The following is a 27,842-nucleotide window of genomic DNA, read 5'->3' on the forward strand; positions in this document are numbered from 1 at the left end:
AACCAGAGGACACCATCTCAGACTAAAGGAATGATACTTTAAAACCGAGATGAGGAGGAATTTCTTCAGCCAGAGAGTGGTGAATCTGTGGAACTCTTTGCCACAGAAGGCTGTGGAGGCCAATTCACTGAGTGTCTTTAAGACCGAGATGGATAGGTTCTTGATTAATAAGGGGTTATGGAGAGAAGGCAGGAGAATGGGGATGAGAAAAATATCAGCCATGAAGCAGACTCGATGGGTCGAGTGGCCTAATTCTGCTCTTATGTCTTATGGTCTCACAAACGCTTGCTCAACCTAGGGGGGCAGGGGGGAGACAAAATGGGTGGAAGGTAGGGGGGTCTGCTCCCAGGAAGAGAAGACAACGGTGGCCAACATGGGTGGCCTACAAACAAAGGGAAACCCAGCGTGCAGGAAGTTGTTCAAGTGGTGAGTATAGCTGATCCTGCAGGGGGTGGGGGTGGTTGGAGACAGAAACCCCTCCCACCAGAATAGTCAACTGGAACATCAGGGGACATAATGGCCCAGTGAAAAGATCCAGAGTCTTCGCCAAACTGAAAAGCCTGAGGGCCGTGGTAGTCTTCCTCCAGGAGACATACCTGAGGGAGAAGGACTGAATAAGGGCAAGAAAAATGTTGATGGGACAGACCTATCAAGCGTGCTATGGGACGAGGACAAAGGATGTGATCTGTTTTGTGAAAGGAATCCAGTGATGGTCCCTGAGGGGGACGGAATGTAATGATGAGTGATGCCCTTGAAAGGGCACTAGTGGTGCTTGGGGATGTATGTGCCCCCGGTTCAGATGACCCTGACTTTGTCAACAAGACCATTGCAGAAATCGCTGACCTAGATTCCCACCAACTCAACATGGGGGAGGAGACTTCAACTGTGTACATGACCCAAGGACGGATAACTCCAGCCCCAAATCAGGGGGGAAAGAAATCAGCTATGACAAGGGAACTGAAGGCTTTTGGGGGCGGGTGGGGGGGGGGGGGGGGGGGGGGGGGGGCGGTGGACCCGTGGAGGCTCAACCACCGTGGTGGGGGGGGGTGGACCTGTGGAGGGGCCCATGGGAGAAAGAGTTCTCCTTCCAAGTCCACAAATATACTTCCGCATTGACGACTTTGTAGTCGGCAAATTGGTGCTTCCAGGCGTGTTAGGGACGGAATACTCCGCAATAGTAATTTCTGACCACGCACCACACTATGTGAATGTAAGGTTAGAAACAGGCTGTGCCCCCCACCGCCCACATGGAGACTGGACACAGTCCTCCTAACCGACAAGGCATTTAGTGTGAAAATGTCACAAGCCATCAACGGATACACATCCAGCAACCAGGAAGGTTTCACCCTCCATATTCTGGGAGGCACTGAGGGCAGTGATAAGGGGAGAAATAATATCATACAATGCACCCTGGAATGGAAAGGAGAGGGTGGCTGTGCCAGTCAACAACTGATCAACTCCATTCACAGCGTCAGTTAAGATCAATGAGGCCTTTGTGACTTTTTACCGGAGCTGTACACCTCTGAGCCCCTGGAGGGGGACTCGAAGATGAGGCAGTCTCTCGATGGGCTGGACATATCAGCTATGGGGGAGGAAAGCAGGCAGGGGCTGGAAGCACCACTAGAACTGGGGCAAGTCATGGAGAAATTAACTCCATGCAGTCGAGGAAGGCACCAGGTCTGGATTGACGTCTATAAAAACATTTGCGGCAGCACTGGCCCCGCACCTGTTCAATGGCTCGCTGTCAATAGAGACCCTGTCACCCAGGCTGGCATAGGCCTCGATATTACAGTTATCCAAAAAGACAAAGACCCAACAGAGCTTGATCATACAGACCCATTCATTCCTAAACACTGACGCCAGAAGTCCTAGTGAAGGCCCTGGCGAAGTGACTGTTGGATTTCGTCCCAGAGGTGGTCGCGGACGATCAGATGGGCTTTGTCAAGGGGAGACAAGTAACAGCGAACATCAGATACTTGCTAAACGTGATTATGACCCCACCTGGGGAGGACACACCAGAAGTGATCATCTCCCTATTCACAGAGCAGGCCTTCGGCTGAGTCAAATGGAGGTACTGGAATGGTCTGCGTTTAGGTCAGGGTTCACCTCATGGGTGAAACTACTATACAGCGCTCCCATGTTGAGGGTATGGACGAACACCACCAGCACTGCTGGCTACGCAGAGGCACAAGACAAGAGATGCCCGTTGTTCCCGCTACTATTTTCCCTGGCAATCGAGCCACTGGCTATCGCTCTCAGATCAGCAAAGGGTTGGAGAGGCATTCAAAGGGGAGACGGGGAGCACAGAGTCTCACTCTGTGTGGGTGACCTGCTCCTCTTTGTCTCAAACCCCTAACCAGCATGGGAGGAATAATGGAACTCCTTTTTAAAAAATATTTTATTCAAGGCATTTTCATGTAAACAAACAAATGCAGAAGAACAACCACACAACATTATAAACAACCAACCCCACTCTCCCCACCCACCCACTCCTCGAATACCGCCTCCTTACCCACCTCATTTTCCCAGTCCCCGCTGACCCCACAAACCTCCCTAAAGAAATCAATAACCAGCTTCCACCTCCAAGTGAACCCATCCGCCGACCCCCCTCAAGAATAACCTGACTTTCTCCAGTCTCAGAAATTCCACCAGGTTGATCACCCACACCTCCGCTTTCAGCTGCTCCGAATCCCGACACCCAAGCAAGATCCGTCTCCGGGTTATCAGAAGCAAAGGCCAAAATACAAGCCTCTCTCACCCTCGGCATACTGGATCTTCCGACACCCCAAATATCGGCGACTCGGGGCCATCTCCACCCCCAGAACCTCGGACATTACGTCCACAAACCCCTGCCAGAACTCCTTCAGTGTTAGACACGCCCAGAACATGTGGATGTGATTCGCGGGCCTCCCTGCACCCCGCCCACACCTATCCTCCACCCCGTCAAAGAACCTACCCATTCTTGCTACTGTCATATGTCATACGGGTGGCACGGTAGCGCAGTGGTTAGCACTGTTACTTTACAGCATCAGGGTCCCAGGTTCAATTCCCAGCTTGGGTCACTGCGGAGTCGACACGTTCTCCCTGTGTCTGCGTGGGTTTCCTCCGGGTGCTCCACTTTCCTCCCACGAGTCCCGAAAGACGTGCAGTTAGGTGAATTGGACATTCTGAATTCTCCCTCTGTGTACCCGAACAGGCGCTGGAATGTGGCGACTAGGGGATTTTCACAGTAACTTCTTGCAGTGTTAATGTAAGCCTACTTGTGACAATAAAGATTATTACTATTACTATTATTATATATGCCCTATGTATTACCTTAAACTGAATGAGGCTTAGCCTTGCACACGATGAGGACGCATTCACCCTCCGCAGGGCCTCTGCCCACGTCTCGGCCCCCACCTCCCCTCCCAATTCCTCCTCTCACTTGCGTTTTATATCTCCCACCAGGAGCCCCTCGCAATCTATCAACACCTTGTAGACCTCAGACACCTTCCCCTCCCCATCTCGTCTCCCGACAGCATCTTGTCTTACAACCCCAGGGGCGACAGCCCAGGAAAGGACGGCACCTCTCTCCTAACAAAATCCGAGACCTGCAGATATCTAAAACCATTCCACCTGGGAAACTCGTACACTTCCTCCAGGTCCGCCAACTTTGCAAATTTGCCCACTATGATGAGATCGCCAAATCGATCGATTGCTGCTTGTCGCCACTCCCAAAACCTCACATCCAACCCACACCATTGCAAACCTAGGACTACCGCAAATCGGTGCCAACACTGGGGCACGCTCCAGCCCCAAGTGCGGCCTCCACTGCCCTCACACCCTTCAGGCCGACACCACTATTGGACTCGTGGAGTACCTGGCTGGCGAGAACAGCAGAGGTGCTGATAACAAAGCCCTCAAACTCATTCCCCTACATGGTTCCGCCTCCATCCTCCCCCTCTCCCACAACTGATTTCCTAACCATAGCGATATTCACCGGCCAGTAGTAGTTCATCATGTTTGGCAGTGACAGCAACACTTCCCGCCCACACACACACTCACACACACACACACACACACACACACACCACCACCACCACCACCAGCACCTCGCCCCCGCTCCAGAAAAGCCCTCCTAACCCGCAGGGTCTTGCCGCCAACACAAACCTAGAGATCAGCACATTAACCTTCTTGAAAAAGACTTCAGGGCAAAAATTGGGAGGTTCTGAACACAAACTGAAAACTTGTCAGCACCATCATTTTTACTGTCTGCACCCGCCTCCCAGTGGCAGCACATCCCATCTCCTAAAATCCGCTTTCATCTACTCCAACAGCCGGGCAAAGTTCGACTTGTGCAGCTGCACCCAACCCCGAGTAACCTGGATGCCCAAGTATCGAAAGCTCTCCCCCACCACCTTGAACGGCAGTTCCCCTAACCTCCTCTCCTGCCCTCTCGTCTCAATCGGGAACACCTCACCCTTTCCAATATTCAACTTGTACCCAGAGAACCAGTCAAATTCTTCTAAAACCCCTATAATGTCCCCGATACTGCCCAAAGCGTCTGAGGTATATAACAGTTTGTCTGCGTATAATGAGACCCTGTGCTTGACGCCCCCACCCCCGCTCAATCCCTCTCCAGTCCCTCAACGTCCTAAGCGTCATTGCCAGCGGCTCTATCGCCAAGGCGAAAAACAACAAGCAGAGCGGGCACTGCCGCCTCATCCCCTGATGCAGCCCAAAATATCCCAAACTCACTCACTTCATCCGCACACTTGCAACTGGCACCTTGTACGGCAACTGGACCCAGTCCCCAAACCTCTGTCTGAACCCAAACCATCCCGTCACCTCCAGCATATACTCCCACTCCACCCGATCGAACGCCTTCACTGTATCCGTTGCCACCACTACCTCCACCTCCTGACGCTCCGACACCTTCCTGTTCATATCCCTTCCGATCTTCATTACCTTGGCCTTCTTCGCCAAAGTAGACAAATTCATCATGGCATTTGTGTCGTGGGAGCGAAGAACCCGAGGATCCGTAAGAGCATCCTACAGAGAAGGAGGAATATTTTTTTGGGGGGGGGGAACCTGGCACTTCCAAACTTTCTATTCTAACATTGGGCAGTCAATGCAGAAAGAGAACGGGGATGGGTCAAAGAGCTGGGAGCGCAATGGGTAAAATCTGAGCAGAGCTTCTGCATGGAAACATACTCGGAGCACTGGCCACACCCCCACTCCCATTCTCCCCAGCCAAGTACTCAAGAAGCCCAGTGATGGAGGCCACGCTGAGAACATGGAACCAACTCAAGCGCCGCTTTGTCTGACCGCAATGTCCACCATGGTTCCCATCTGCAAGAACCATAGATTTACCCCTGTGACGATAGACACCTCCTTTAAAAGGTGCAGACTGAACAAAGGAGTACTGTTGGTTGGGGACTTGTACATAGGCGACAGAGTTGCGACACTGGGGGAACTGGTGGACAAGCTCCAGCTCCAAAAAAGGAACGATCTATGATACATGCAGATAAGGAACTGCCTCCGTAAGGAGAAGCAATGTTCTCCCACTTACCAGGACACTCGCTATTGGAAAGGCTTCTGACTGCAGGTGAATTAGGGGGGACGGTAGCTGCGCCACCAAGTACGGACGACTATTGGCAGAAGTATGGGCATCGCGGGACGAGACACTGGAGAGGATAGCAGTAGAAGGGTGTTTTTCTGAATGGAAGGTTGTGACTAGTGGTGTTCCACAGGGATCGATGCTGGAGCCTCTGTTGTTTGTAGTATACATCAATGATTTGGAGGAAAATGTAGCTGGGCTGTAAGTTTGCAGATGACACCAAGGTTGGTGGAGTGGCAGGTAGCGTTGAAGATTGTCAGAGGATACAGCAGGACATAGGTTGAAGACTTGGGCAGAGAAATGGCAAATGGAGTTTAATCCAGACAAATGTGAGGTAATGCATTTTGGTCGGTCTAACATCAAGGGGAACTATACAGTAAATGGCAAAACTCTTTGGAATATAGAAAGTCAGAGAGATCTGGGCGTGCAAGTCCACAGATCTATGAACGTGGCGACACAAGTGGACAAGATAGTCAAGAAAGCATATGGAATGCTTGTCTTCATTGGATGGGACATCGAGTATAAAAACTGGCAAGTCATGTTACTGTTGTATAGAACCTTGGTAAGGCCGCACTTGGAATATTGCGCACAATTCTAATCGCCACACTACCAGAAGGAGAGAGTTCAGAGGAGATTTACCAGGATGTTGTCTGGCCTGGAGAGTGTTAGCTATGTGGAGAGGCTGAATAGACTCAGACTGTTTTCATTCGAACGACCGAGGTTGAGGTCTACAAGATTATGAGGGGCATGGATAGAGAGGCTGGGCAGGCACTCTTTCCCAGGTTAGAGGGGTCATTCACCAGGGGCATAGGCTCAAGGTCCGTGGGGCAAAATTTAGAGGTGATGTGCGAAGCAGGTTTTTTTTTTTTTTACAGAGGGTGGTGAGTGCCTGAAACGTGTTGCCAGGGGAGGTCGTGGAAGCAGATACATTAACAGTGGTCATAGGCATCTCGATAAATTACATGGCTAGGATGGGTATAGAGGGATATGGACAAGGACGTGCAGAGGGTTTTGGCCAAAGGTGGTATTATAACCGGTACAGCCTTGGAAGGGCGAAGGGCCTGTTCCTGTGCCAAATTGTTCTTTGTTCTTAGAAGTGGGAAGTCAAGCTAGGCATGGAGATAGGGGGCGGACTCTAGATCGAAGCGCTGCATTGGGCAAATTCCACCTTAGCCTAACGTAGCTAAAGGTAGTACACACGGCGCACTTGACCAAAACATGCATGAGCGGGCTGTACCCTGAGGTGGAGGACAAATGTGAACGGTGCCAGAGGGTCCCGGCCAATCAAACTCTCATGTTCTGGTCATGTTCCAGGCTTATCGGTTATTGGACCACCTTTTCTGAGGCCATGTAAAATGTGGTGCGGGTGAGCATGGAGCAATGCCCGCTAGTGGCAGTCTTTGGGGTATCAGAACAGCCAAAACTCTCTATGGGGAGATGGGCAGATCCCCTAGCCTTTGCTCCTCTGAATGCCCACTGGAAATTCCTGCTCGGCTGGAGATCAGCGCCTCCCAAGGCCACTGGCTGTCCTACTTAGCGGAATTCCTTAAATTGGAAAGGATAAAATACTCCATTCGTGGATCGGAGGAAGGAGACCTGTTTGTGACCAGCAACCAATTAGGGAAGGAAGAGGGAAGGCCGTGACAAAAAAAGGACAAGGGAGGAAGAATAGAATTGGTTTGGGGGGGGGGGGGGCAGGAGAAAGGGAGGGGAGGGGGACCTCAACCAGGATACAGGGAGGTAAGGCAAGGCAGTGGAACAAGGGTGGGATGAAAGGCAAGGAAAATCATGGGTGTAATCACAACAACAGCAACAGTGCACGCCCAGGTAGCACCAAACACGTGCCTGGTATGTTTTAATACCAGGAGACAACATGTACTAAGTTAATACAGCATGGTTGTGGCAAACGATCACTGGGGTGCATACGTTACCTTTGTATACATACCAGTTTATATTCCTAATTTTTCTCTTTTTTTTCTGCCTCAAATACCCACTCTGTAAATGTCTCGTTCATTTTAAAAAATCTCCTTATTGGCATTTTCAAAATTATACACATTGCTGCTCATTTTCATTTATTGTACAGTCACAAAGGTTCCTTCTTAGGTTTCTCTATTTACAGTCTGTCGCTGTCTGGCTCAGCATACAATCCTCCCTATCCCACCTGTCCGTCCTCTTTTTCACTGCTGCTCTCCATTTTGTCCACTATGTTTTGCTACGTCACCTTGCTCCCTCCTCCCCACCCTCGTTCCTCCCTCGCTTTCCTCTTTCTGTCTTGTCCTGGCTATTTTCCCTGGTTACTGGTTATTTATTTATTCATGTGTTGGCCACAAACATAAGACCATAAGACATAGGAGCAGAATTAGGCCACTCGGCCCATCGAGTCTGCTCCGCAATTCAACCATGGCTGATATTTTTTCATCCCCATTCTTACGCCTTCTCCCCATAGCCCCTAATCCCCTTATTAATCAAGAACCTATCTAACTCTCTCTTAAAGCCACTCAATGATTTGGCCTCCACAGCCTTCTGTGGTAAGGGGTTCCACAGATTCACCACCCTCTAGCTGAAGAAATTCCTCCTCATCTCAGTTTTAAAGGATCGTCCCTTTAGTCTGAGATGATGTCCTCTGGTTCTAGTTTTTCCTACAAGTGGAAAATTCTCTCCACGTCCACTCTATCCAGGCCTCGCAGTATCCTGTAAGTTTCAATACGGTCCCCCCTCATCCTTCTAAACTCCCAACGAGTACAGACACAGAGTTCTCAACCATTCCTCATACGACAAGTTCTTCATTCCAGGGATCATTCTTGTGAACCTCCTTTGGACCCTTTCCAAGGCCTGCACATCCTTCCTTAGATACGGGGCCCAGGTCTCGGAACAGTCGGGTGAATGGCTCCCATGTTTTGTGAAAGCCCTCTTCCGACCCACGGATGGTGAATTTGATCTTCTCCATTTGGAGAAATTCTGAAAGGTCGGACAGCCAGTCTGCAGCTTTAGGTGATGCTGCTGATCGCCAACCGAGCAGGATTCTATGGCAGGCGATCAGGAAGGCAAAGGCAAGGGCTTCCGCCCTCCTCCCCATGAAGAAATCTTGCTGGTCTGATCCCCCGAAGGCAGCCACTTTTGGGCTTGGCTCCACCTTCATCCTCACCACTTTGGACATTGCCTCAAAGAAGGCTGTTGAGTACCCAGCAATTCTGGGGCAAGATCAGAACATGTGGGCGTGGTTGGCCAGGCCTCCTTGACACCGTTCACATCTATCCTCCACCTCTGGGAAGAACCTGCTCATTCCAGTTCTAGTCAAGTGGGCTCCATGTACCACTCTTAGCTGCGTTAGGTTGAGCCTCGCGCATGTGGAGGTAGAGTTGACCCTGTGCAGTGCTTCGCTCCAGAATCCCCATCCTATTTCGAACCCCAAGTCTTCCTTCCATTTCCTCCTTGTCGTGTCCAGTTCAGTGTCAGCCCTCTCTCGCAGTCGTTCGTACATGTCACTACAGTTCCCTCTGCCTAGAATGTCTGCATCCAGTAGCTCTTCTAATAGTGTCTGTCGTGCTGGTCGCGGGTATGTCCTTGTCTCCTTCCATAGGAAGTTTTTAAGCTGCAGGTATCTGAGTTTGTTGCCTTTAGCTAGTTGGAATTTCTGTGTCAGTTCTTCCATTGTTGTGACCCTACCATCAGTGTATAGGTCCCTGACTGTCAATGTCCCCCCGTCCTGTCTCCACCTTTTGACGGTGGCGTCAGTGAGTGCTGGTGCGAATCTATGGTTATTGCAGCTGGGGGCTTTGTCGGTCAGTCCGATTGGTGCCGTAGTCGGTTCCACGTCTGGAGGGTGGCTATCACCACTGGGCTGCTGGAGTGTTTCTTGGGCGGGGATGGGAGTGCCGCTGTGGCGAGGGCCCGGAGATAAGTCCCCTTGCAGGAGGCCTCCTCCGCACGCACCCACTCAGCCTCTGGCTCCTTTACCTATCCCATCACTCTTTCCACCGTCGCTGCCCAGTGGTAGAATTGTAAGTTTGGGAGCGCTAGTCCTCCCCTGGATTTTGTTTTATGTAGGATATTCTTTGTGATCCTAGCATTCTTTCCCCCCCATACAAACACCATGATTAATTTGTCCAGTGCGTTGAAAAACGCCTTGGGGTATAGATCGGGATGGATCGTAGTCGGAAGAGGTATCTGGGCAGTACATTCATTTTGATCATCTGTACTCTCCCTGCCAGGGAGAGTGGGGGTGTGTTCCACCTCTGCAGGTCCTTTTTGACTTCCTCTGTCAGACTGGTCAGGTGTCTGACAATTTGTGGATCACTGTCCAGTTAAGAGTGATTTGGATCTCCAGGTAGTGGAATTTGTGCTGGGCATGTTTATACGGCAGACCCACCAGTGCTGGCCCTCCCCCTTGCGGGTTCACCGGGAAAATCTTACTTTTGCTCATCTTGAGTTTGTAGCCTGAGAAGGCACCAAACTCTTTCAGGAGCGTGATGATTCTTTCCATGCTGCTTTGTGGGTCCAGGATGTAGAGGAGCAGGTCATCCGCGTAGAGCGAAACTCTATGCTCTCTGCCTCCTCTTTGGATCCCCCTCCAGTTCTTTGCTGTTCTGAGAGCGATTGCTAATGGTTCAATTGCTAGGACGAACAGCAGCGGCAAAAGCGGGCATCCCTGCCTGGTACCCCTGTGCAGATGGAAGTACTGTGAGCTAGTGTTGTTTGTCCATATGCTTGCCATGAGAGCATTGTACAGGAGTTTCACCCATGAAGTGAATCCTTTTCCGAGCCTGAACTGCTCCAGCACCTCTATAAAGTACTTCCACTCGACTGTCAAAGGCTTTTTCTGCGTCCAGGGAGACAATCACCTCAGGTGCACTGTCCCTGGATGGAGCCATGATCACGTTCAGCACAAATATCTTGTTCTTACTGTGATGTCCCATACAATATTATAAAAGCAAAACCAATAACAATACTTTTTTTTTTTAAAGCATCACTACAAATTAAAAAGGCAAGGCCCTGGGGTTTATTTGTAGGGGAATAGAATTGAAAAGTAGAGGGTTCTTTGGAACCTTGGTGAGACCTCAGTGAACAGTTTTGGTCTCTATATTACAGAAAGGATATTGAGGCATTAGAGAATGTGGGGAAAACTTACAAGATAACGTCTGACCTAAAATCATAAGGAAAGGAAATGCGGAACTAGTTGGGACTCTTTAGAAACAAGAAAGAACTCTTCTCTAGAAAAGAAAAGATGGAGGAGTCATCTATAAATGATCTTTAAAATTATGAATAGGTTTGATAGGGTTATAAAGCAATAATGTTTTCAGTCGATGAGCAGTCCAAAACTAGGGGCCATAAACATCAAATAATCATCAATAAATCGAATAAGAAACTCAGGAGAAACTTCTTGCGCAAAGAGTAGTTGAAATATGGAACTTGCCACCACATTTGAGGCTTCAGCTGACATTAGCTTCTATTTTTATACTGTAATATTGTTGTAGGAAAGTCTCACGAAAAGGCATGGATTTTCTAGGTTTATAGGTCGCAGTTACTTATGAACAGCCTCTCCTTCCCTGAAAAGTGAATTTTGCTACCTGGTTCGTTAGTTTGCTTGATGATATCATTGTTGCTGGCTAGTTAGAAATCTTTTAGACTTGGCACCACAATCAATCAGGTAAGGGAAAATCAATGCCACATCAATGATCTTAAGGGAAAGACAAATCAGTAGAACATATTTTTTAAAACTTGTACCTTAAATGCATGTGGTATTTGAATACGTTCAATGAGTTGACAGCACAAATAGAGACAAATGGGTATGATTTGGTTGGGATGACTGAAACATGGTTGCGGGAGGACCAGGACTGGGAGTTAAATGCCCAAGAGTACTCAGTATTCCGAAAGGATAGATAGGACAGAACAGGAGATGGAGTTGCTTTATTGGTTAAAGTTGGCATCAAGGCTGTATTAAGAAATTATATTGGCACTAAGGGCCAAAATGTTGAATCGATCTGGGTGGAAATAAAAAATCAGGGGGGAAAAATTCCTTGGCATTTACAAGTAATTTACAGTCCTCCGTGCAATACTTCCGAAGTGGGGCATAGTATAGACCAAGAAATAATGAGGGCTTGTGAGAAGAGCACAACTGTAATCATGGGTGATTTTAATATGCATATTGACGGATTAATCAAATTGGCAAGGGTAGCCTGGAGGGAGATTTCATAGTGTATGAAGGATTGTTTCTTGGAGCAATAGGTTATAGAGCCAACCAGGAAGCAGGCTACTTTAGATTTAGTGTTATGTAACAAAGAAGATTTTGTCATTAAGGATCCTCTTGGAAGGAGTGGTCACAGCATGCTAGAATTTCAAATTCAAATTAAGCGAAGGAAGACAGAGTGCTATACTAAAGTTTTAGCATTGGGCAGAGGTAATTATACAGGCCTGAGGAAAGAGTAGACTGGGTACAGCTAATTGAGTGTAGGACAGTTGAGGAACAATGGTGGATGTTCCGGGAGATATTAAATACCACTCAATCAAAGTACATTCCTGAGAGGAAGCTGAATTGTAATTGGGAGACAAACATTCTATGGCTAAGGAAGGCATAAAGGCAAAAACTAGGGCATATAATGCTGCAAAAGCTAATGGTAAGCTGGAGGATTTGGAAAATGTTGCGGTTCAGCAAAAGGCTACTAAAAATCAAATCAAAAGAACCAAGATGAACTTTGAAAGAAAACTAGCAGAAAACATAAACACTGATACCAAAAGCTTCCATAAGTATATAAACTGGAAGAGAGTAGTTAAAGTAAATGTTGACCCTCTAGAGGATGATACTGGCGAGGTAATAATGGGGATCACAGAGATGGCGGAGGCTCAGAACCAATATTTTGCCTCTCCATGGTAGAAAATAATAAAAAATTTCCAAAAACTACAATTAATGCAGAGGAACTTGGTCACTAGGGAGACGGTATTGAATAAACTGATGGGATTAAGGGCAGATAAGTCTGCGGTACCTGATGGCCTGCACCCCAGGATATTAATGGAGGTGGTAGCGGAGATAGTGGATGCATTAATTGTTATTTCAGAATCCCCTGGAGTTTGGAAGGGTCCTGGTGCATTGGAAACATGCAAATGTGACGCCCCATTCAAAATGGTAAAGAGGCAAAAAGTAGGAAACTAGAGACGTTAGCTTGACCTCTGTGATGAGGAAGTTGCTGGAATCAATCATTAGGGAGAAGATAACTGAACATTTGGAAAGACAAAGCTCAATCCACCATTGTCAGCATGATTCTATGAGGGGTAAGTCATGCTTGACAAACTTGCTTGAGTTCTTTGAGGACGTAACCAGCAAGGTGGATAATGGGGAACCTGTGGTTGTGGTACATCTCGACTTCCAGAAGGCGTTTGATAAGGTGCCGCGTAAAAGACTGATCCAGAAGGCGAGATCACAGGGAATTGGGGGTAGAGTACTAGATTGGATTGAGGATTAGATGATTGACCGCAGATAACTGCTGCTCATACAAAAAAAAAAATCAGAAGTTGAATAAATTTATCTTGTGACACAATGATCCAGACTAATTATTTAAGTTGTTGAAGCTTCACTCTTTCGTCAGAAGACAGTGAGGCATGGATAATGGGCTAGTACTCTAATGGTTAACTGCAACCAGTAATGCCCATAAGGATCTGTGTTGGGGCCTCAACTGTTGACCAGATTTATTAAAGCCTTAGATGATGGGATAGAAAGCCACACATCCACATTTGTTGGTCCAAAGATAGATCTAAAGATAGGTAACATTGTAAGAAAGTATTCATATAATTACAGAGAGTTATTAATAGATTAATTGAAGAGTTTGGGGAGTTTTTGGGCTATAAGCTCAATGTAGGGAAGAGTGAGCTCTTTGTATTACAGGCGGGGGACCAAGAAAGAGGGATAGGGGACCTACCGCTGAGGAGGGCGGAGGGGAGCTCTCGGTATCTGGGGATCCAGATAGCCAGGAGTTGGGGGGCCCTACATAAACTGAATCTGACGAGGTTGGTGGAGCAAATGGAGGAGGATTTCAAAAGATGGGATATGTTACCGCTCTCGCTGGCGGGTAGAGTGCAGTCGGTCAAAATGGTGGTCCTTCCGAGGTTTCTGTTTGTGTTTCAGTGCCTTCCCATCGTGATCACTAAGGCCTTTTTTAAGAGAGTAGGCAGGAGTATTATGGGGTTTGTGTGGGCGAATAAGACCCCGAGAGTAAGGAGAGGGTTCCTAGAACGCAGTAGGGACCGAGGAGGGTTGGCGCTGCCAAACCTGGGGAGCTACTACTGGGCAGCAAATGTGGCGATGATCCGCAAGTGGGTTATGGAGGGAGGGGGGCGGCATGGAAGAGGATGGAGATGGCGTCCTGTAAAGGAACGAGCCTGGGGGCGTTGGTGACGGCACCGCTGCCGCTCTCGCCGACAAAGTATACCACGAGCCCGATGGTGGCCGCACGCTAAGGATCTGGGGCCAGTGGAGACGGCACCGGGGTGCAATGGGAGCATCGGTGTGGTCCCCGATCAGGGGTAACCACCGGTTTGTCCCGGGGAAGATGGGCGGGGGGTTCCAGAGCTGGCATCGGGCGGGGATTGGAAGGATGGGGGACCTGTTCATCGACGGGACGTTTGCGAGCCTAGGGGCACTGGAGGAGAAGTTCGAGTTACCCCCGGGAAATGCCTTTAGATATATGCAGGTGAGGGCTTTTGTGAGGCGACAGGTGAGGGAATTCCCGTTGCTCCCGGCATAAGAAGTTCAAGATAGGGTGATCTCGGGTGTATGGGTCGGGGAGGGCAAGGTGTCGGAAATACACCAGGAGTTGAAAGAAGAGGGGGAAGCGCTGGTAGAAGAGTTGAAGGGTAAATGGGAGGAGGAGCTGGGGGAGGAGATCGAGGAAGGTCTGTGGGCTGATGCCCTAGGTAGGGTTAATTCCTCCTCCTCGTGTGCCAGGCTCAGCCTGATAAAATTTAAGGTGGTCCACAGAGCGCACTTGACGGGGGCGAGTTTGAGTAGGTTCTTTGGGGTAGAGGACAAATGTGGAAGGTGCTCAGCGAGCCCGGCGAACCATGTCCATATGTTTTGGTCATGTCCGGCACTGGAGGGGTTCTGGAGAGGTGTGGCGGGAGCAATATCTCAGGTGGTGAAAGTCCGGGTCAAGCCAAGCTGGGGGCTAGCAATATTTGGAGTAGTGGACGAACCAGGAGTGCAGGAGGCGAAAGAGGCCGGCATTCTGGCCTTTGCGTCCCTAGTAGCCCGGCGAAGGATCTTGCTAATGTGGAAGGAGGCGAAGCCCCCTAGCCTGGAGGCCTGGATAAATGATATGGCTGGGTTCATAAAGTTGGAGAGGATTAAGTTTGCCTTGAGAGGGTCTGCGCAGGGGTTTTACAGGCGGTGGCAACCGTTCCTAGACTATTTCGCGGAGCGTTAGAGGAAGGTCGGTCAGCAGCAGCAGCAACCTAGAGGGGGGGGTGGGGACGTCCTGGGGAGGGGGGGGGGCGGGGGGAATGGGGGCTTGCCTGGGAGGGTGGATGAGCAAGAGATAACATGAAGGATTGGGGAAACTGGATCTCCAATACATCTTTAAACTGACATGAGCAAGTACAAAAAAAATCAAAAAGGCTGCCCTTTTGTATTCTAGTCCACTAGATATATCGGGTAGACATTATGCTGCAGTGTTCAAAGTCCTGTTTAGACTGCACCTAGGGTACTACTATGTTCAGTCTGCCCATCACTCCTTCAAAAGAAAATATTGGTCTTGGAGGGAATAGATTCCACAGAATGATAACTGGACTCCGAATGTAAAATTATTGGAAGAAATTATCAACGCTTAGGGATAATTTAGATTTTTCAACATATTAAAGGGAACAACTGGTGAGTTAGAAAGAAAAGTTGTTTTGGCTGGTTGGAGGGTCTCGGGTTAGAATACATTAGCCTAAAAATTAGAGCCAGATTTTTTTGGGGGGAAATTAGAAAATGCTTCTACCCACTAAGGGTGGAAATGTTCAGAATTCTCTTCTGCAAACACCTGTTGATGCTAGGTCAATTATAAATTATAATCTGGAATCCATAGGATTTTGCTTAACCAAAGGTACTTGGAATACCTGGCAAAGTTGGGTATGTGGAGTTTAGTCACACATCTGCCATGATCTCATTGAATGGTGGAATAGGCTTGAGGGCTGAATGTCCTACTTGCCCTCCTGTGTTCTTATTGAACTCTCTGCTTCTATGGATTAACCATGATTAACAGACTCCTCTATTACCAATCAGTTGTTATCTTGAATTTAGTTGCACAATTCAGGTAATAAATAAATTTTAATGAATTAAATATTGGAACAATTGTTGAAATGAATATTATTGGATTTGGGGGTAACTTACCTCTACTTCTGTGGCATAAATTGTGAACTGGGATTTATTCAATCTCCAACTATTTTTTTTTTTTTTTTTTAAATCATTTCTTTAACGGTTTTCATAAAATATCAATAACAAAATGAGAAAGAAAAAAGAACCCAACAGGGTTAAGTACAAACACAATCTAAAAAAGCAACCCCCCAAACCCCTCCCCCCCTGTACATAAATAATAAATTAACATTAACACCCCGACTTAACCCCTGTACATAAATAATAAATTAACATTAACACCCCGACTTAACACAACAGGTGTATACACCCCCTCAGACTCTCCAGTGTAAATAACATAAACAAAAATAAAGTAACCCCCCCCCCCCCCCCCCTGAGCTGCTGCTGCCATTGAACAACGTCTAGCGTTCTGCCAGAAAGTCTAAGAACGGTTGCCACCGCCTAAAGAACCCTTGTACCGAACCTCTCAAGGCGAATTTCACCCTCTCCAATTTAATGAACCCTGCCATATCGCTGATCCAGGATTCCACGCTTGGGGACCTCGCATTTTTCCACTGAAGGAGAATCCTTCGCCGGGCTACCAGGGACGCAAAGTCCAGAATTCCGGCCTCTTTCGCCTCCTGCACTCCCGGCTCCTCTGCCACCCCAAATATTGCGAGCCCCCAGCCCGGTCTGACCCTGGATCCTACCACCCTCGACACCGTCCTCGCTACGCCCTTCCAAAATTCATCCAGCGCTGGGCATGCCCAGAACATATGGGTGTGATTTGCTGGGCTCCCTGAGCACCTAACACACCTGTCCTCACCCCCAAAGAACCGGCTCATCTTTGTCCCGGTCATGTGTGCCCTGTGCAGCACCTTAAACTGTATGAGGCTGAGCCTCGCGCACGAAGAGGAAGAATTCACCCTCCCTAGGGCATCTGCCACGTCCCATCCTCGATCTCCTCCCCCAACTCCTCCGCCCACTTATCTTTCAACTCCACCACCAAGGCCTCCTCCTCCTCCTGCATCACCTGGTAAGTTTCCGAGATCTTTCCCACTCCTACCCATCCCCCCGAGAGCACCCTGTCCTGTACTGTGTGTGGCAGTAGCCGTGGGAATTCTATCACCTGCCGTCTGGCAAACGCCTTTACCTGTAAGTACCTCAAGGTGTTCCCCGGGGGAAGCCCGTACTTCTCCTCCAGCTCACCCAAGCTCGCGAACTTCCCGTCCACAAACAGGAACCCCAACTTTCGTATCCCTGCCCGGTGCCACCCCGAAAACCCTCCACCTGTTCTTCTTGGGGCGAACCAGTGGTTCCCCCATAATGGGGTCCACGCCGAGGCCCCAACTTCCCCCCTATGCCACCTCCACTGCCCCTACATTTTGAGGGCCGCCACCACCATCGGGCTTGTGGTATACCTCCTTGGATGGAGCGGCAGCGGCGCCGTTGCCAGCGCCCCCAGACTCGTACCCACACAGGACGCCGTCTCCAGCCTCTTCCATGCAGCCCCCTCCCCTTCCATCACCCACTTGCACACCATCGTCGCATTGGCGGCCCAGTAGTAACCACAGAGTTTGGGCAGCGCCAGCCCCTCCCTATCTCTACTCCGCTCCAGGAACACCCTTCTCACCCTCTGAGTCCCTCGCGCCCACACAAACCCCATTATACTCCTGTTAACCCGCCTGAAAAAAGCCTTCGGGATAAACACAGGGAGGCACTGGAACAGGAACAAAAACCTTGGGAGCACCGTCATTTTGATTGACTGCACCCTACCCGCCAAGGACAGCGGCAACGCGTCCCACCTCTTGAACTCCTCCTCCATTTGCTCCACCAGCCTTGTAAAGTTAAGCCTATGCAGGGCCCCCCAGCTACTGGCCACCTGGACCCCCAAATATCTGAAGCTCCTCTCCGCCCTTTTTAGTGGGAGCTCGCCAATCCCCCTCTCCTGGTCCCCTAGCTGAACTACGAACAGCTCGCTCTTCCCCATATTGAGCTTGTACCCCGAAAAGTCCCCTAATTCCCCAAGGATCCTCATTACCTCTGGCATTCCTCCCACCGGGTCCGCCACATACAGCAGCAGGTCGTCCGCATAAAGCGACACCCTATGCTCCTCCCCACCCCGCACCAACCCCCTCCAGTTCCTCGACTCTCTCAGTGCCATAGCCAGGGGTTCAATCACCAGTGCGAAGAGCAGGGGTGACAGGGGACACCCCTGTCTCGTCCCTCCGTGCAACCGAAAGTACAATCTCCAACTATTAACTGCTGTTTTTGCCATTTCTACAGAGATTCCACTCATTTGCTGCCAGATTTACAGTTGGTGATTGGGGAAATTGCTGCCATTTTTACTCTTTATTCAGAATATGAAGGTGCCTTTATAACAACCTGCCTGTCAGTACTGCAGATTTCATTTGTTTTAAATAACTAGGTGCAATCTCGACATATTCCTGACGAGTTGGAGAAAATCCATACTGAACCTTTTTTGCTACATTTCCATTGAGTATTCTAGTAATCTTGTTCAGATACCAATCAGAAGCAGTCTTTTCTTTTTAAATCAGACATTAGTGAGCTTTATTACTTGAGCTATATCAGAAAAATATTCATAAGTGAAATGTTAAGTGTAAATACAGCTTACAGTATATTAAAGACTCTGTCCTAGGAATAGTTTTTGCTTAAAGGATATACCAAACATAAAAGACTAAACTAAAACTACCCCAGATTTGTAAAAATGGCAAGGATGAAATGAAAGGATGCACTAAGTATTAAACTTTCTTACTTTTGGACGAAAGTATGCCCACTTTTTGACAGCATATAATTGAGGATACATAATATGTAAATATACATAAATTATTTTACTTGCTAGTGCCTTAACTCCAAAAGCATAAGGTGCCAAGTTGCACAAGTTCAAGGCAATAGAGGCAGCCATCATCTGGTGAAAACAATGAGGCTCTGACAATTCCCACAACAAGGATTTAATACATTATCAGTAAATAATTTTGAGACTAACCCCAAAAATTGCTCTTGCTAACTATTAGTGGACAAACATTGAATAGCAAGTCAAATAATCCTGGGTTCCAGTTCACGTTCTATTCAGGACCTTTTTTCCATGCACCCCATGTGATCAGTCAAAACTGTATAGAAAGACCTATACTAACCCAGAATGGCTCCAGTCAGATCAGATAGGCTGACTGATGTTTACATGTGGCCCTGCTGAACCTTCCATCAGCAAAATACCAGTTGGTAATTTAGCTACAAAGTAGCTAATTTCTTCTGGGAAGGCCGCAAAACTCCCAAGATGAAATCAAAAGTGACCTGATTAGAACAAAGGTAATTATATGCAAGGTAAAATCCACATGAATGGCACCTTAGCTTATTGAATCAACAGCTGTTCAGGATGTCTAGCATTAGGTTAATGAAAGTACAAATTGTTACCAGTTTTATGTCGCAACTATCAAATTGCTACATTCAAATCACAGTAGGGGGAATTAGCTATGTGTTATACCTTTAGCAGCAATCAACTAGGTGCATTGGAGGAAAGTGCTACAAAGGCCTCTTGCTTTAAACCTTTGTGCTAATGCTGGCAATAACTATTTACGAAGTAAACAAGGAGCGGGATGCTCCGTCCCGCCACACCACATTTCTGCCTCACCCCGCTGGCGGGATTCTCCGTTATGCCGGCCAGTCAATGGGGTTTCCCATTGTGGGACTGCCCCACGCCGTCGGGAAACCCCCGGGCTGCCAGCAAAACGGAGAATCCCGTCGGCGGAAAATTCCGCCCTTGATCTTGCATTCAGTAAGGTGAATTGTGAAATTTCACATTTCTGCTCTAGTTTGGAATGTATGATACCCACGTAGGGGACTTTTAATATTTTTGGATCTTGATTCCTGAATTAATTTTATTTCCATGATTCATTCAATGTTGTCTTAGGTGATGCCCTTGCTACAGTACAAGTTTTATTGTAACACAGAATGCTTGTGTCTTAGAAGGAGGAAATGGTATTTAATACTAAAATACTTGGATGACAGGTGTTGGAAGATGTAACCCAAATAACTTATGGGAACACAGGCTCCTGTATGCAGGATTTACAGCCCCTTATGATTGACTTCCAAAGAGAGCATATAATTAATTGCTGCAGAACTCTGCATCTCACTTAAATAAGTGGAATAAATCCTCTAACAAACTAAATAAACAGTATCTAAGCTGGGGAGTTCTATATGTTACGGAGCCTGTTAATTAAATAATCTGTCTGGGTCGTTAATTGGACTTGAAGAGGCAAATCTGTGTCTCGGGCCAATAATACTTCCATTTGGCTTCAGAATTCTGTAAGTCATTGCCTTAACAGGAAAGGTGAAGCTTTAACCTTACCAATGTGCTGCTGCTAAATCAACATTGATGTCGGTGACTATACTGTCATCATAACCCAGATGCACTTGAAGGTCTTTAAGTATTTGCTCTTAGCACCCTGCTGGAAAACAGTCTGGATTTGGGTATGAAAGATGTGCCCCAAGAGGGAAAGCATGCATGTTTCATTTTGGGTAGACTCTTGGTGGCTTGAATTAGAAATTCCTGAGCACAATGATGAATAACCACATTTGTCAGTCAACTGGCAAATGAGAAAACGTGGATAGTGTAATTCACTACATTTTATTTTCTTTCTAGACACTTCAGGAGGAGGCTGTTAGAAGTACTATAACTGGATAAAAAGATATCGTGTGGTGCTTTGTGAAATTTTGCCTCCAGATATCTACAATTCTACAATTTCTAAAGAACCTCTCATCATTTTCTTATCGATTTGTATACCTCATGATGTTTGAACACAGAGCATTAATTGAGAGTGCCTTTTTATGTATTATCAACATATAAAAATAATATGCAGGTACTTAAATCTCTGAACATCATACAGAAATAAATCTGTGAACTCAATATAAGAATTGTGTGGAGAATCAGATGAAGTGAAGGGGATTAAAAGAAACCCGAGATGGAGTTGCCAAATGTACTGTCTAATATTTAAAGTCCAGGACTTGCAATTTTGCACACACTGAAACTGTTTATTTTTCACTGATTTGTTTTAATACTGATTCCTTCCAGATGCTGGTGATTGTGGTAGGGTTGATTTATCATCAATAGATCAGTTTCTTGCCCTGCTGAAGCATCCTTTATGATAATATGTCTGCTGAAATGATGAAGTAAATGACAGTTAAATAAAAGGAGGGTTTGGAATTAAGAATATTTAGAAGTGAAAACCTAAATAGAGAGACAGAATGGGGCAGCGGGAAAGAAGCTGTAGCATATATTTCCACAACAAAATTAATGTGCATCTTGAAATTCATAGAATCATAGAATCCCTACAGTGCAGTAGGAGTCCATTCGGCCCATTGAGTCTGCACCGACCCTCTGAAAGTGCACCCTACCTAGGGTCAGGCCCCCACCCTGTTCCCATAACCCAGAAATTCCACCTAACCTTTTTAGACACTACAAGGAGCAATTTAGCTTGGCCAATCCACCTAACCTGCATACCCTTCGACTGTGGGAGGAAACCGGAGCACCCGGAGGAAATCCACGCAGACACAGGGAGAAAGTGCTAAACTCCATACAGTCACCAGAGGTCGGAATTGAACCCGGGTCCCTGACACTGTGAGGCAGTTGTGCTAACCAATGTGCCGCCCTCCAGCATTAATTTTGACGGTAGGAACATGTGATACAGTTAGTCTTGAGATATTAAAACTTAGTATTGTCCTGAGCAAATTTAATGCAGAGCCTTTGAAGTGTAGATACTGGTGATTGTTAATTGGCACATATGAAATTAGCAAAGGTTATTCTTTCCCAATACAGTCAAAAGAAATCACTTATTTTAACCAGAGTTGAGGCAGTGAGTCTAATGAAAGAGAGCTAGCTCTCAACCAGTATTCTCTGGCCCTCTAGGGTTCACAAGAAAATTTAAAGGGGCCCAACAGAAATAAAAATGATGTATGAATCAGAATTTAAGTCAGGAAAAATGGTGGCCGACATGTCTTTAATTTAATCAAGGAATACTATCCAATAATGGTGAATCAAAACTGGGGTTTCTGTGTTAACAAAAAAACATTTATTTTTAAATCGATGGAGAATTGCCATTCTGGCGGGTTTTTGGAAGTTGCAGACTTGGTTTCACCATCCTCTTCCAAACCCTCAATTAATCAACAACGTTAATATTCGGAAATCATTATACTATGCATGTATCGTACAACAGCATGAATGTAAACATTAAGGCCTTGAAAGTGCATGAAAAGAGTTAATTACCTTTTTCCAAGCTTTAGTCTTTTTCAGTTATAAATAATCCAATAGATAGTTCTTGCAGGTCATATAATGCCAGCTATTTAGAGTTTTTTAATCTGAACAGTCAATCAGAAATCCAACAAAGACCTCAAGAACACACTGTTCTAATTCTTTGTGCAACTTTGATTCCTTTTGAATTATATTCGAAGGCAGTCGAAGGCTGTTGATCAATCATGGCAGAAACAACAATAATATTTGATGTATGATGAAAGCACAAATTATTTTAATATTTGTTAAAAGGAACCCATGCAATGCTAATAGAAAATTGGCAGTGTTAATACATTATCTGGAATACTTGCATACTTTAGTATACATAACTATAAACTGCCACAAAACGCCATGTTGGCTATCACCTCCACGACCAAAATAATGCCTGGATAAAATATTGAGCTATTAGACTGACATTCTGGCCATTTTAGATTTCAGAATGTTTGGAAGCTACCTTAAATCTGAGTTACAACAACTTTTTATAAACCTATAAGAACAAAGTTTCTGTATTTCTTAAAATCATACAACATAATAGATATAACTTGTAGATATAAACAAAGTATTTTGTAATAATGCCCTATTTTAACGGCTGCCATAGTGGCTGCTCCATATATTCTTTGCTCTTCGCTATGCTTCACAATACAGTATGACAACTTTTGACAAAGGGTCATCTGGACTCGAAACGTTAGCTCTTTTTTCTCTCCCTACAGATGCTGCCAGACCTGCTGAGATTTTCCAGCATTTTCTCTTTTGGTTAGAGTATGACTGCTAACCTGGTAAAGCATTCAAATACATCTTTCCCCGATTGCCCGTTTTTTAAAAACAAACTCATTTAATCGATGCAGAATCCCAGCATCGACTCCAATTTACACATTACTGCTTCCAAGGGTGGTTGGATCTTGGGGTAATGCATGGTATATTTTAGAATTGACCTTTAACGTCACCACTTCAGCACAGATTGGATATCAATGAATCCAATTGATGCTGCTGTTCAGGAATATGATTAGTTGTTTTAAGAATATTTCATTAAATTTCCCTTTCATGCTTAAATGTTTGTGTCACACTAAATCTCATTCTTCTGAAGTACAATCAAATCTTTCTCTCAATGCCATTGAAGAGGAGGAGGTGCGCACTATAAGAATGGCTATTCCTTAAGGCACTATAAAATTAGCCAACAGCGTGGACAAGATTGCCCAGCTAAATACATCAATGGGATCTTCCAGTCCCACCACCGGTGCATCCCCACTTCAGGTTCCCAACAGCATGGAGTAGATTCAATGGGAAATCCCATTTACAACGATGGGGAAATGTGCCATGGGGAAGGCCAGGGAATCTCACCCATATATTTCAATTTACTCAGCCATTACCCTGCATGATAATGCCGTCGACAATTGAACCTCTTCATTCAAGTTGATCAGTTGTCAAGATTATCCGAATAATACGATACTCTCAATACATATGAATGTTACAAGTTATGAATTAGCATCATTTTTCTTGTCATTGAAAGTTATTCATAGGAATGAATAGAATGTGGATTACTTGTAAATCATATATTTATACATACCAACTATTCTGAAAAATACCTTTAAAAATGACTTAGAACATTCAGTGCAGAAGGAGGCCATTTGGCCCATCGAATCTTCACCGACCCATTTACGCCCTCACCTAAGTGAAAGTTGGGGAAACCATTTATCAAAGAGGAAAAAAGTGATTATTTGTAAAACAGAAAAATTGTTTCCAGATTTTTTATTTGAGATGTTGATTTCTATGTAAAAATATTTTATTTAAAGCTTGTACTGATTAATTTAATGAACAATTTAATAAAGATATACACCACCCCATCTGTGTTACTGATTTAACCTAATGTTAATGAAAATCTAATAATAATCACTTATTGTCACAAGTAGACTTCAATGAAGTTACTGTGAAAAGCCCCTATATGCCTCATTCCGGTGCCTGTTCGGGGAGGCTGGTCCAGGAATTGAACCCGCGCTGCTGGCATTGTTCTGCATTACAAGCCAGCTGTTTAGCCCGCTGTGCTAAACCAGCCCCTCGACTGCTGCTTGCCATGAATGAAAAGCACATTTCTGTGGAGTAAACCTTTCTCATATAAATAATTGATGCAAAAGCAAATTTGCTAATTAATTTTTGGCTCATCTTTTGACCTCAGCTCATATATTTTAACACGTATATCTTGTGTTTTTAAATATTTCATTTACACACTCCGCGAGACATGAAAGGCTGGGAGGGCATCCAAAGAGGAGGCAGATAACACCGTGTCGCACTATACGGATGACCTGCTCCTTTACGTCTCGGACCCACAGAATGGCCTGAGAGTAATCGTGAAGCTCCTGGAAGTGTTTGCAGCCTTCTTGGGCTACAAACTCAACCTGGGCAAGAGTGAGGCATTCCCAGTGAAACTGAAAGGGGGAGGGACTACCATTCAAACTAGCCCAAAACAAATTCCGCTACCTGAGGATCCAGATACCCCATGACTGGACACAGATCCACAAATGGAATCCGACCAGTCTAGTGGAGGAAGTTAAAAAGGACTTCTAGAGATAGGATGCACTCCCGCTTTCCCTGGTGGGAAGGGTGCAGGCGATCAAGATGAACGTACTGCCGAGGTTCCTCTTCCTGTTTAGATCCAGACCGATCTTCATCCCCAAGGTCTTTTCCCATAAGATAGACAAAATCATCATGGCGTTTGGGGGGAAGGGGAGGGAACCCAAGGTCAACACTTCAAAGGAAGTAAAATATGGACGGTCTGGCCCTACCAATACTATAATACGACCACTGGGCAGCCACAGCCGAGAGGGTGAGGGGATGGATGCGAGAACCCAACACGGAATGGGTGAGTCCATTGCAAGGGAACGACCCTCCAGGCTCCTGCCATGGCAGCGCTCCCATCTCTCTCCCACTCCCCGATGAAATACACATCCTGCCCAGTGGTGGTAGCCACATTGAAGACACGGAACCAAATGAAGCACATTTTGCCCTAACCGAGATGGCCCCCATCTGCAGCAACCACAAATTTCCTTCAGCCATGCTCGACGCCACCATTACAAAATGGAGACAGGATGGATGGGACACTAACAGGGACTTTTACATAGGGGACAGGCTCAAAACCTTGGGCGAACTGACGAAAGACCTGGAAATACCGACAGTACAGGAACTCAGGCACATTCACATTAAACATTTTCCCTGCAAGGAAATGGCAAGGTACCCTAGGGCCCTGAGAGACATGTTACTGGAGGAGCTAATAAACACATAGTAAGGAGGGGGGACTCTGGGAACATCTATGGATGGTTGCTGGAAAGGGCAAGAATACCACTGGATGGAGCCAGGCAAAAGTGGGAGAATGAACTGGGAACAGAAGTGGGCTGGGGACTCTGGAGCGAAGCACTGAGTAGGGTCAACTCCATCTCCTGCGCTATGCTAAAGCTCATGCAGTTTAAAGTGGTGCACAGTGCTCACCTAAGCAGAACCCAAATGAACAGGTTCTTCCCGGAGGTGGAGGATAAATGCGAACGATGCCAGGGACGCCCGGCCAACCATACCCACATGTTCTGGGCCAGGCCCAGACTTGCCGGGTTCTGGATAGCCTTCTTCGAGGTGATGTCCAAGGTTGTCGGGGTGAGAGTGGAGGCGTGCCGCGAGTAGCAGTCTTCGGTATATCGGCCCAGCCAGAACTACATACGGGGAAAGTGGGCCACACCCTGGCTTTTGATTCCTTAATCGCATGCCGGAGAATCCTGTCGGCTGGCGATCAGTAGCATCACCATCAGCTGCAGAACAGCTGGCAGACCTGTCAGAATTTCTCCACCTGAAGAAGAAATACACCATCTGAGGGTTGGATGAGGGCTTCCACAAAGCGTGGGGCCATTCATCGGCCCATTCCAAGACCTGTTTGAGGCCAACAGCAACTAGGAAGGGAGGGATGGAGGAAAACAAATAAGAGCACACATAATGGAGAGGAGGGAACCCAAGGGAGTCACAGAACAAAACAAGGGGAGAAAGGGGAGGGGCCAGGAAGCCCCCCCCCCCCCCCAAAACCCCGCAAGGACAACAAAAACCACAATAGAAAGGAGCGAAGCACAGTGTGTGACACCTGGGGCAGAAGTCAGTACTAGGGAAAAGACAGACTACCAACAAGGGAAAGGAAGGGGGAGTGGGGGGGGGACAGACGAAGGGAACACATGTAAAAAAATCTCTGTAAATAAGAAGTGATTATATGTAACTACCAGGGGCACCATAGAATGAGCTGTTACGCTGTAAAAACTGAAAAATGCCAATAAAATTATTTCATTTGCATACACTTACTTTCTGTTGTCCCACAATTGTCGCACAGGCAATTATACATTCCTTTTTTTAATGAAATTAGAGTACCCAATTATTGCATTTTCCAAATAAGGGGCAATTTAGCGTGGCCAATCCACTTACTTGCACATCTTTGGGTTGAGGGGGCAAGACCCACGCAGACACGGGGAGAATGTGCAAACTCCACACGGACAGTGACCCGGGGCCAGGATTGAACCAGGGTCCTTGGCGCCGTGAGGCAGCAGTGCTAACCACTAGGCCACCCTGCCGTCGACAATTATACATTTCTTTTAGTCAATGCTATTATGAAATAGTTTTTTCCTTCTCCAATCATGTAATTTCAAACAAAAGCAGCAACGCATTTATAATTACATTTTTCTATTTTTCATTTATTTTTATTTTCCTATTATTCTACAGTCAGTTCCTGCCCTCCTTTGTTTAGCAACTTATTTGGGAACCATACTGCAGTATAAATATTCCAGTTTACATAATTATTGTGTGCATCAACTTTTTTAAAGTTTTGTCCAAATTTATTTTTTTAAATTTGATTAGCTTCTTTCCCCCAGCTAATCAACCTTAATTATGTTATTGGTAGGGCCAGTGAGACATGTCAATCTTGCTTTTTGTATTAGGAAGGTGACCTGGTAGTCATAGTGAACCCTCCATGGTATAAGCAGGTATCAAGACACAAGTTTGGGGCAGCACGGTGGCACAGTGGTTAGCATTGCTGCCGCATGGCACTGAGGTCCCAGGTTCGATACTGGGTCACTGTCCGTGTGGAATTTGCACATTCTCTCCATGTTTGCTTGGGTTTCTCCCCCACAACCCAAAAGATGTGCAGGGTAGGTGGATTGGCCATTCTAAATTGCCCCTTAATTGAAAAAAAAATGAGTTGGGTACTCTAAATTTTAAAAAGGACACAAGTTTAATTTTGATCTGGATTGTTCATGATTAGATTAATTTCTTTAATTGGAATGTAGAATTATTTATCAACAGTGTGGCAGAGGTATAGCATATCCCTGTCGCAATATGTGGATACTGTAAGGAACATAAAGGGTTAATGTAATGTTACTACTCTAGTCACTAGATGGTGCTATAGAGCAACCATATAAATATCACATGCCACCTTGACTTCTGGGAGAGAACGGAAGGGAGCCAGACTGAGTAGATATGAGATTGTTTAGCTGATAGCATAGTCTAGTATTGTAGAAGTGTAGTGTATTATTTATTTATCTAATTCCTGAGGAAATGTTCAAATCTAATTAAGTATAGTGAAATAAATTAGCTTTGTTTGTTAA

The 27,842-nt window shown here is 46.3% G+C and overlaps 1 protein-coding gene across 1 annotated transcript in view; it reads left to right on the top strand.

Moving 5' to 3' along the window:
• The window catches only part of LOC140428015 (glycerol kinase), a 203,857-nt gene extending 179,792 nt beyond the window's left edge, over nucleotides 1-24,065 (top strand). The window contains exon 19 of the mRNA XM_072513963.1: nucleotides 20,581-24,065. Coding sequence (XP_072370064.1) covers nucleotides 20,581-20,603 — 23 coding nt within the window. The 3' untranslated portion in view covers nucleotides 20,604-24,065. The remainder of the gene's footprint in view (nucleotides 1-20,580) is intronic.
• Nucleotides 24,066-27,842: the final 3,777 nt, after the last annotated feature.

This window comes from Scyliorhinus torazame, chromosome 8, assembly GCF_047496885.1.
Source record: "Scyliorhinus torazame isolate Kashiwa2021f chromosome 8, sScyTor2.1, whole genome shotgun sequence".
Taxonomy (NCBI): Eukaryota; Metazoa; Chordata; class Chondrichthyes; order Carcharhiniformes; family Scyliorhinidae; genus Scyliorhinus; species Scyliorhinus torazame.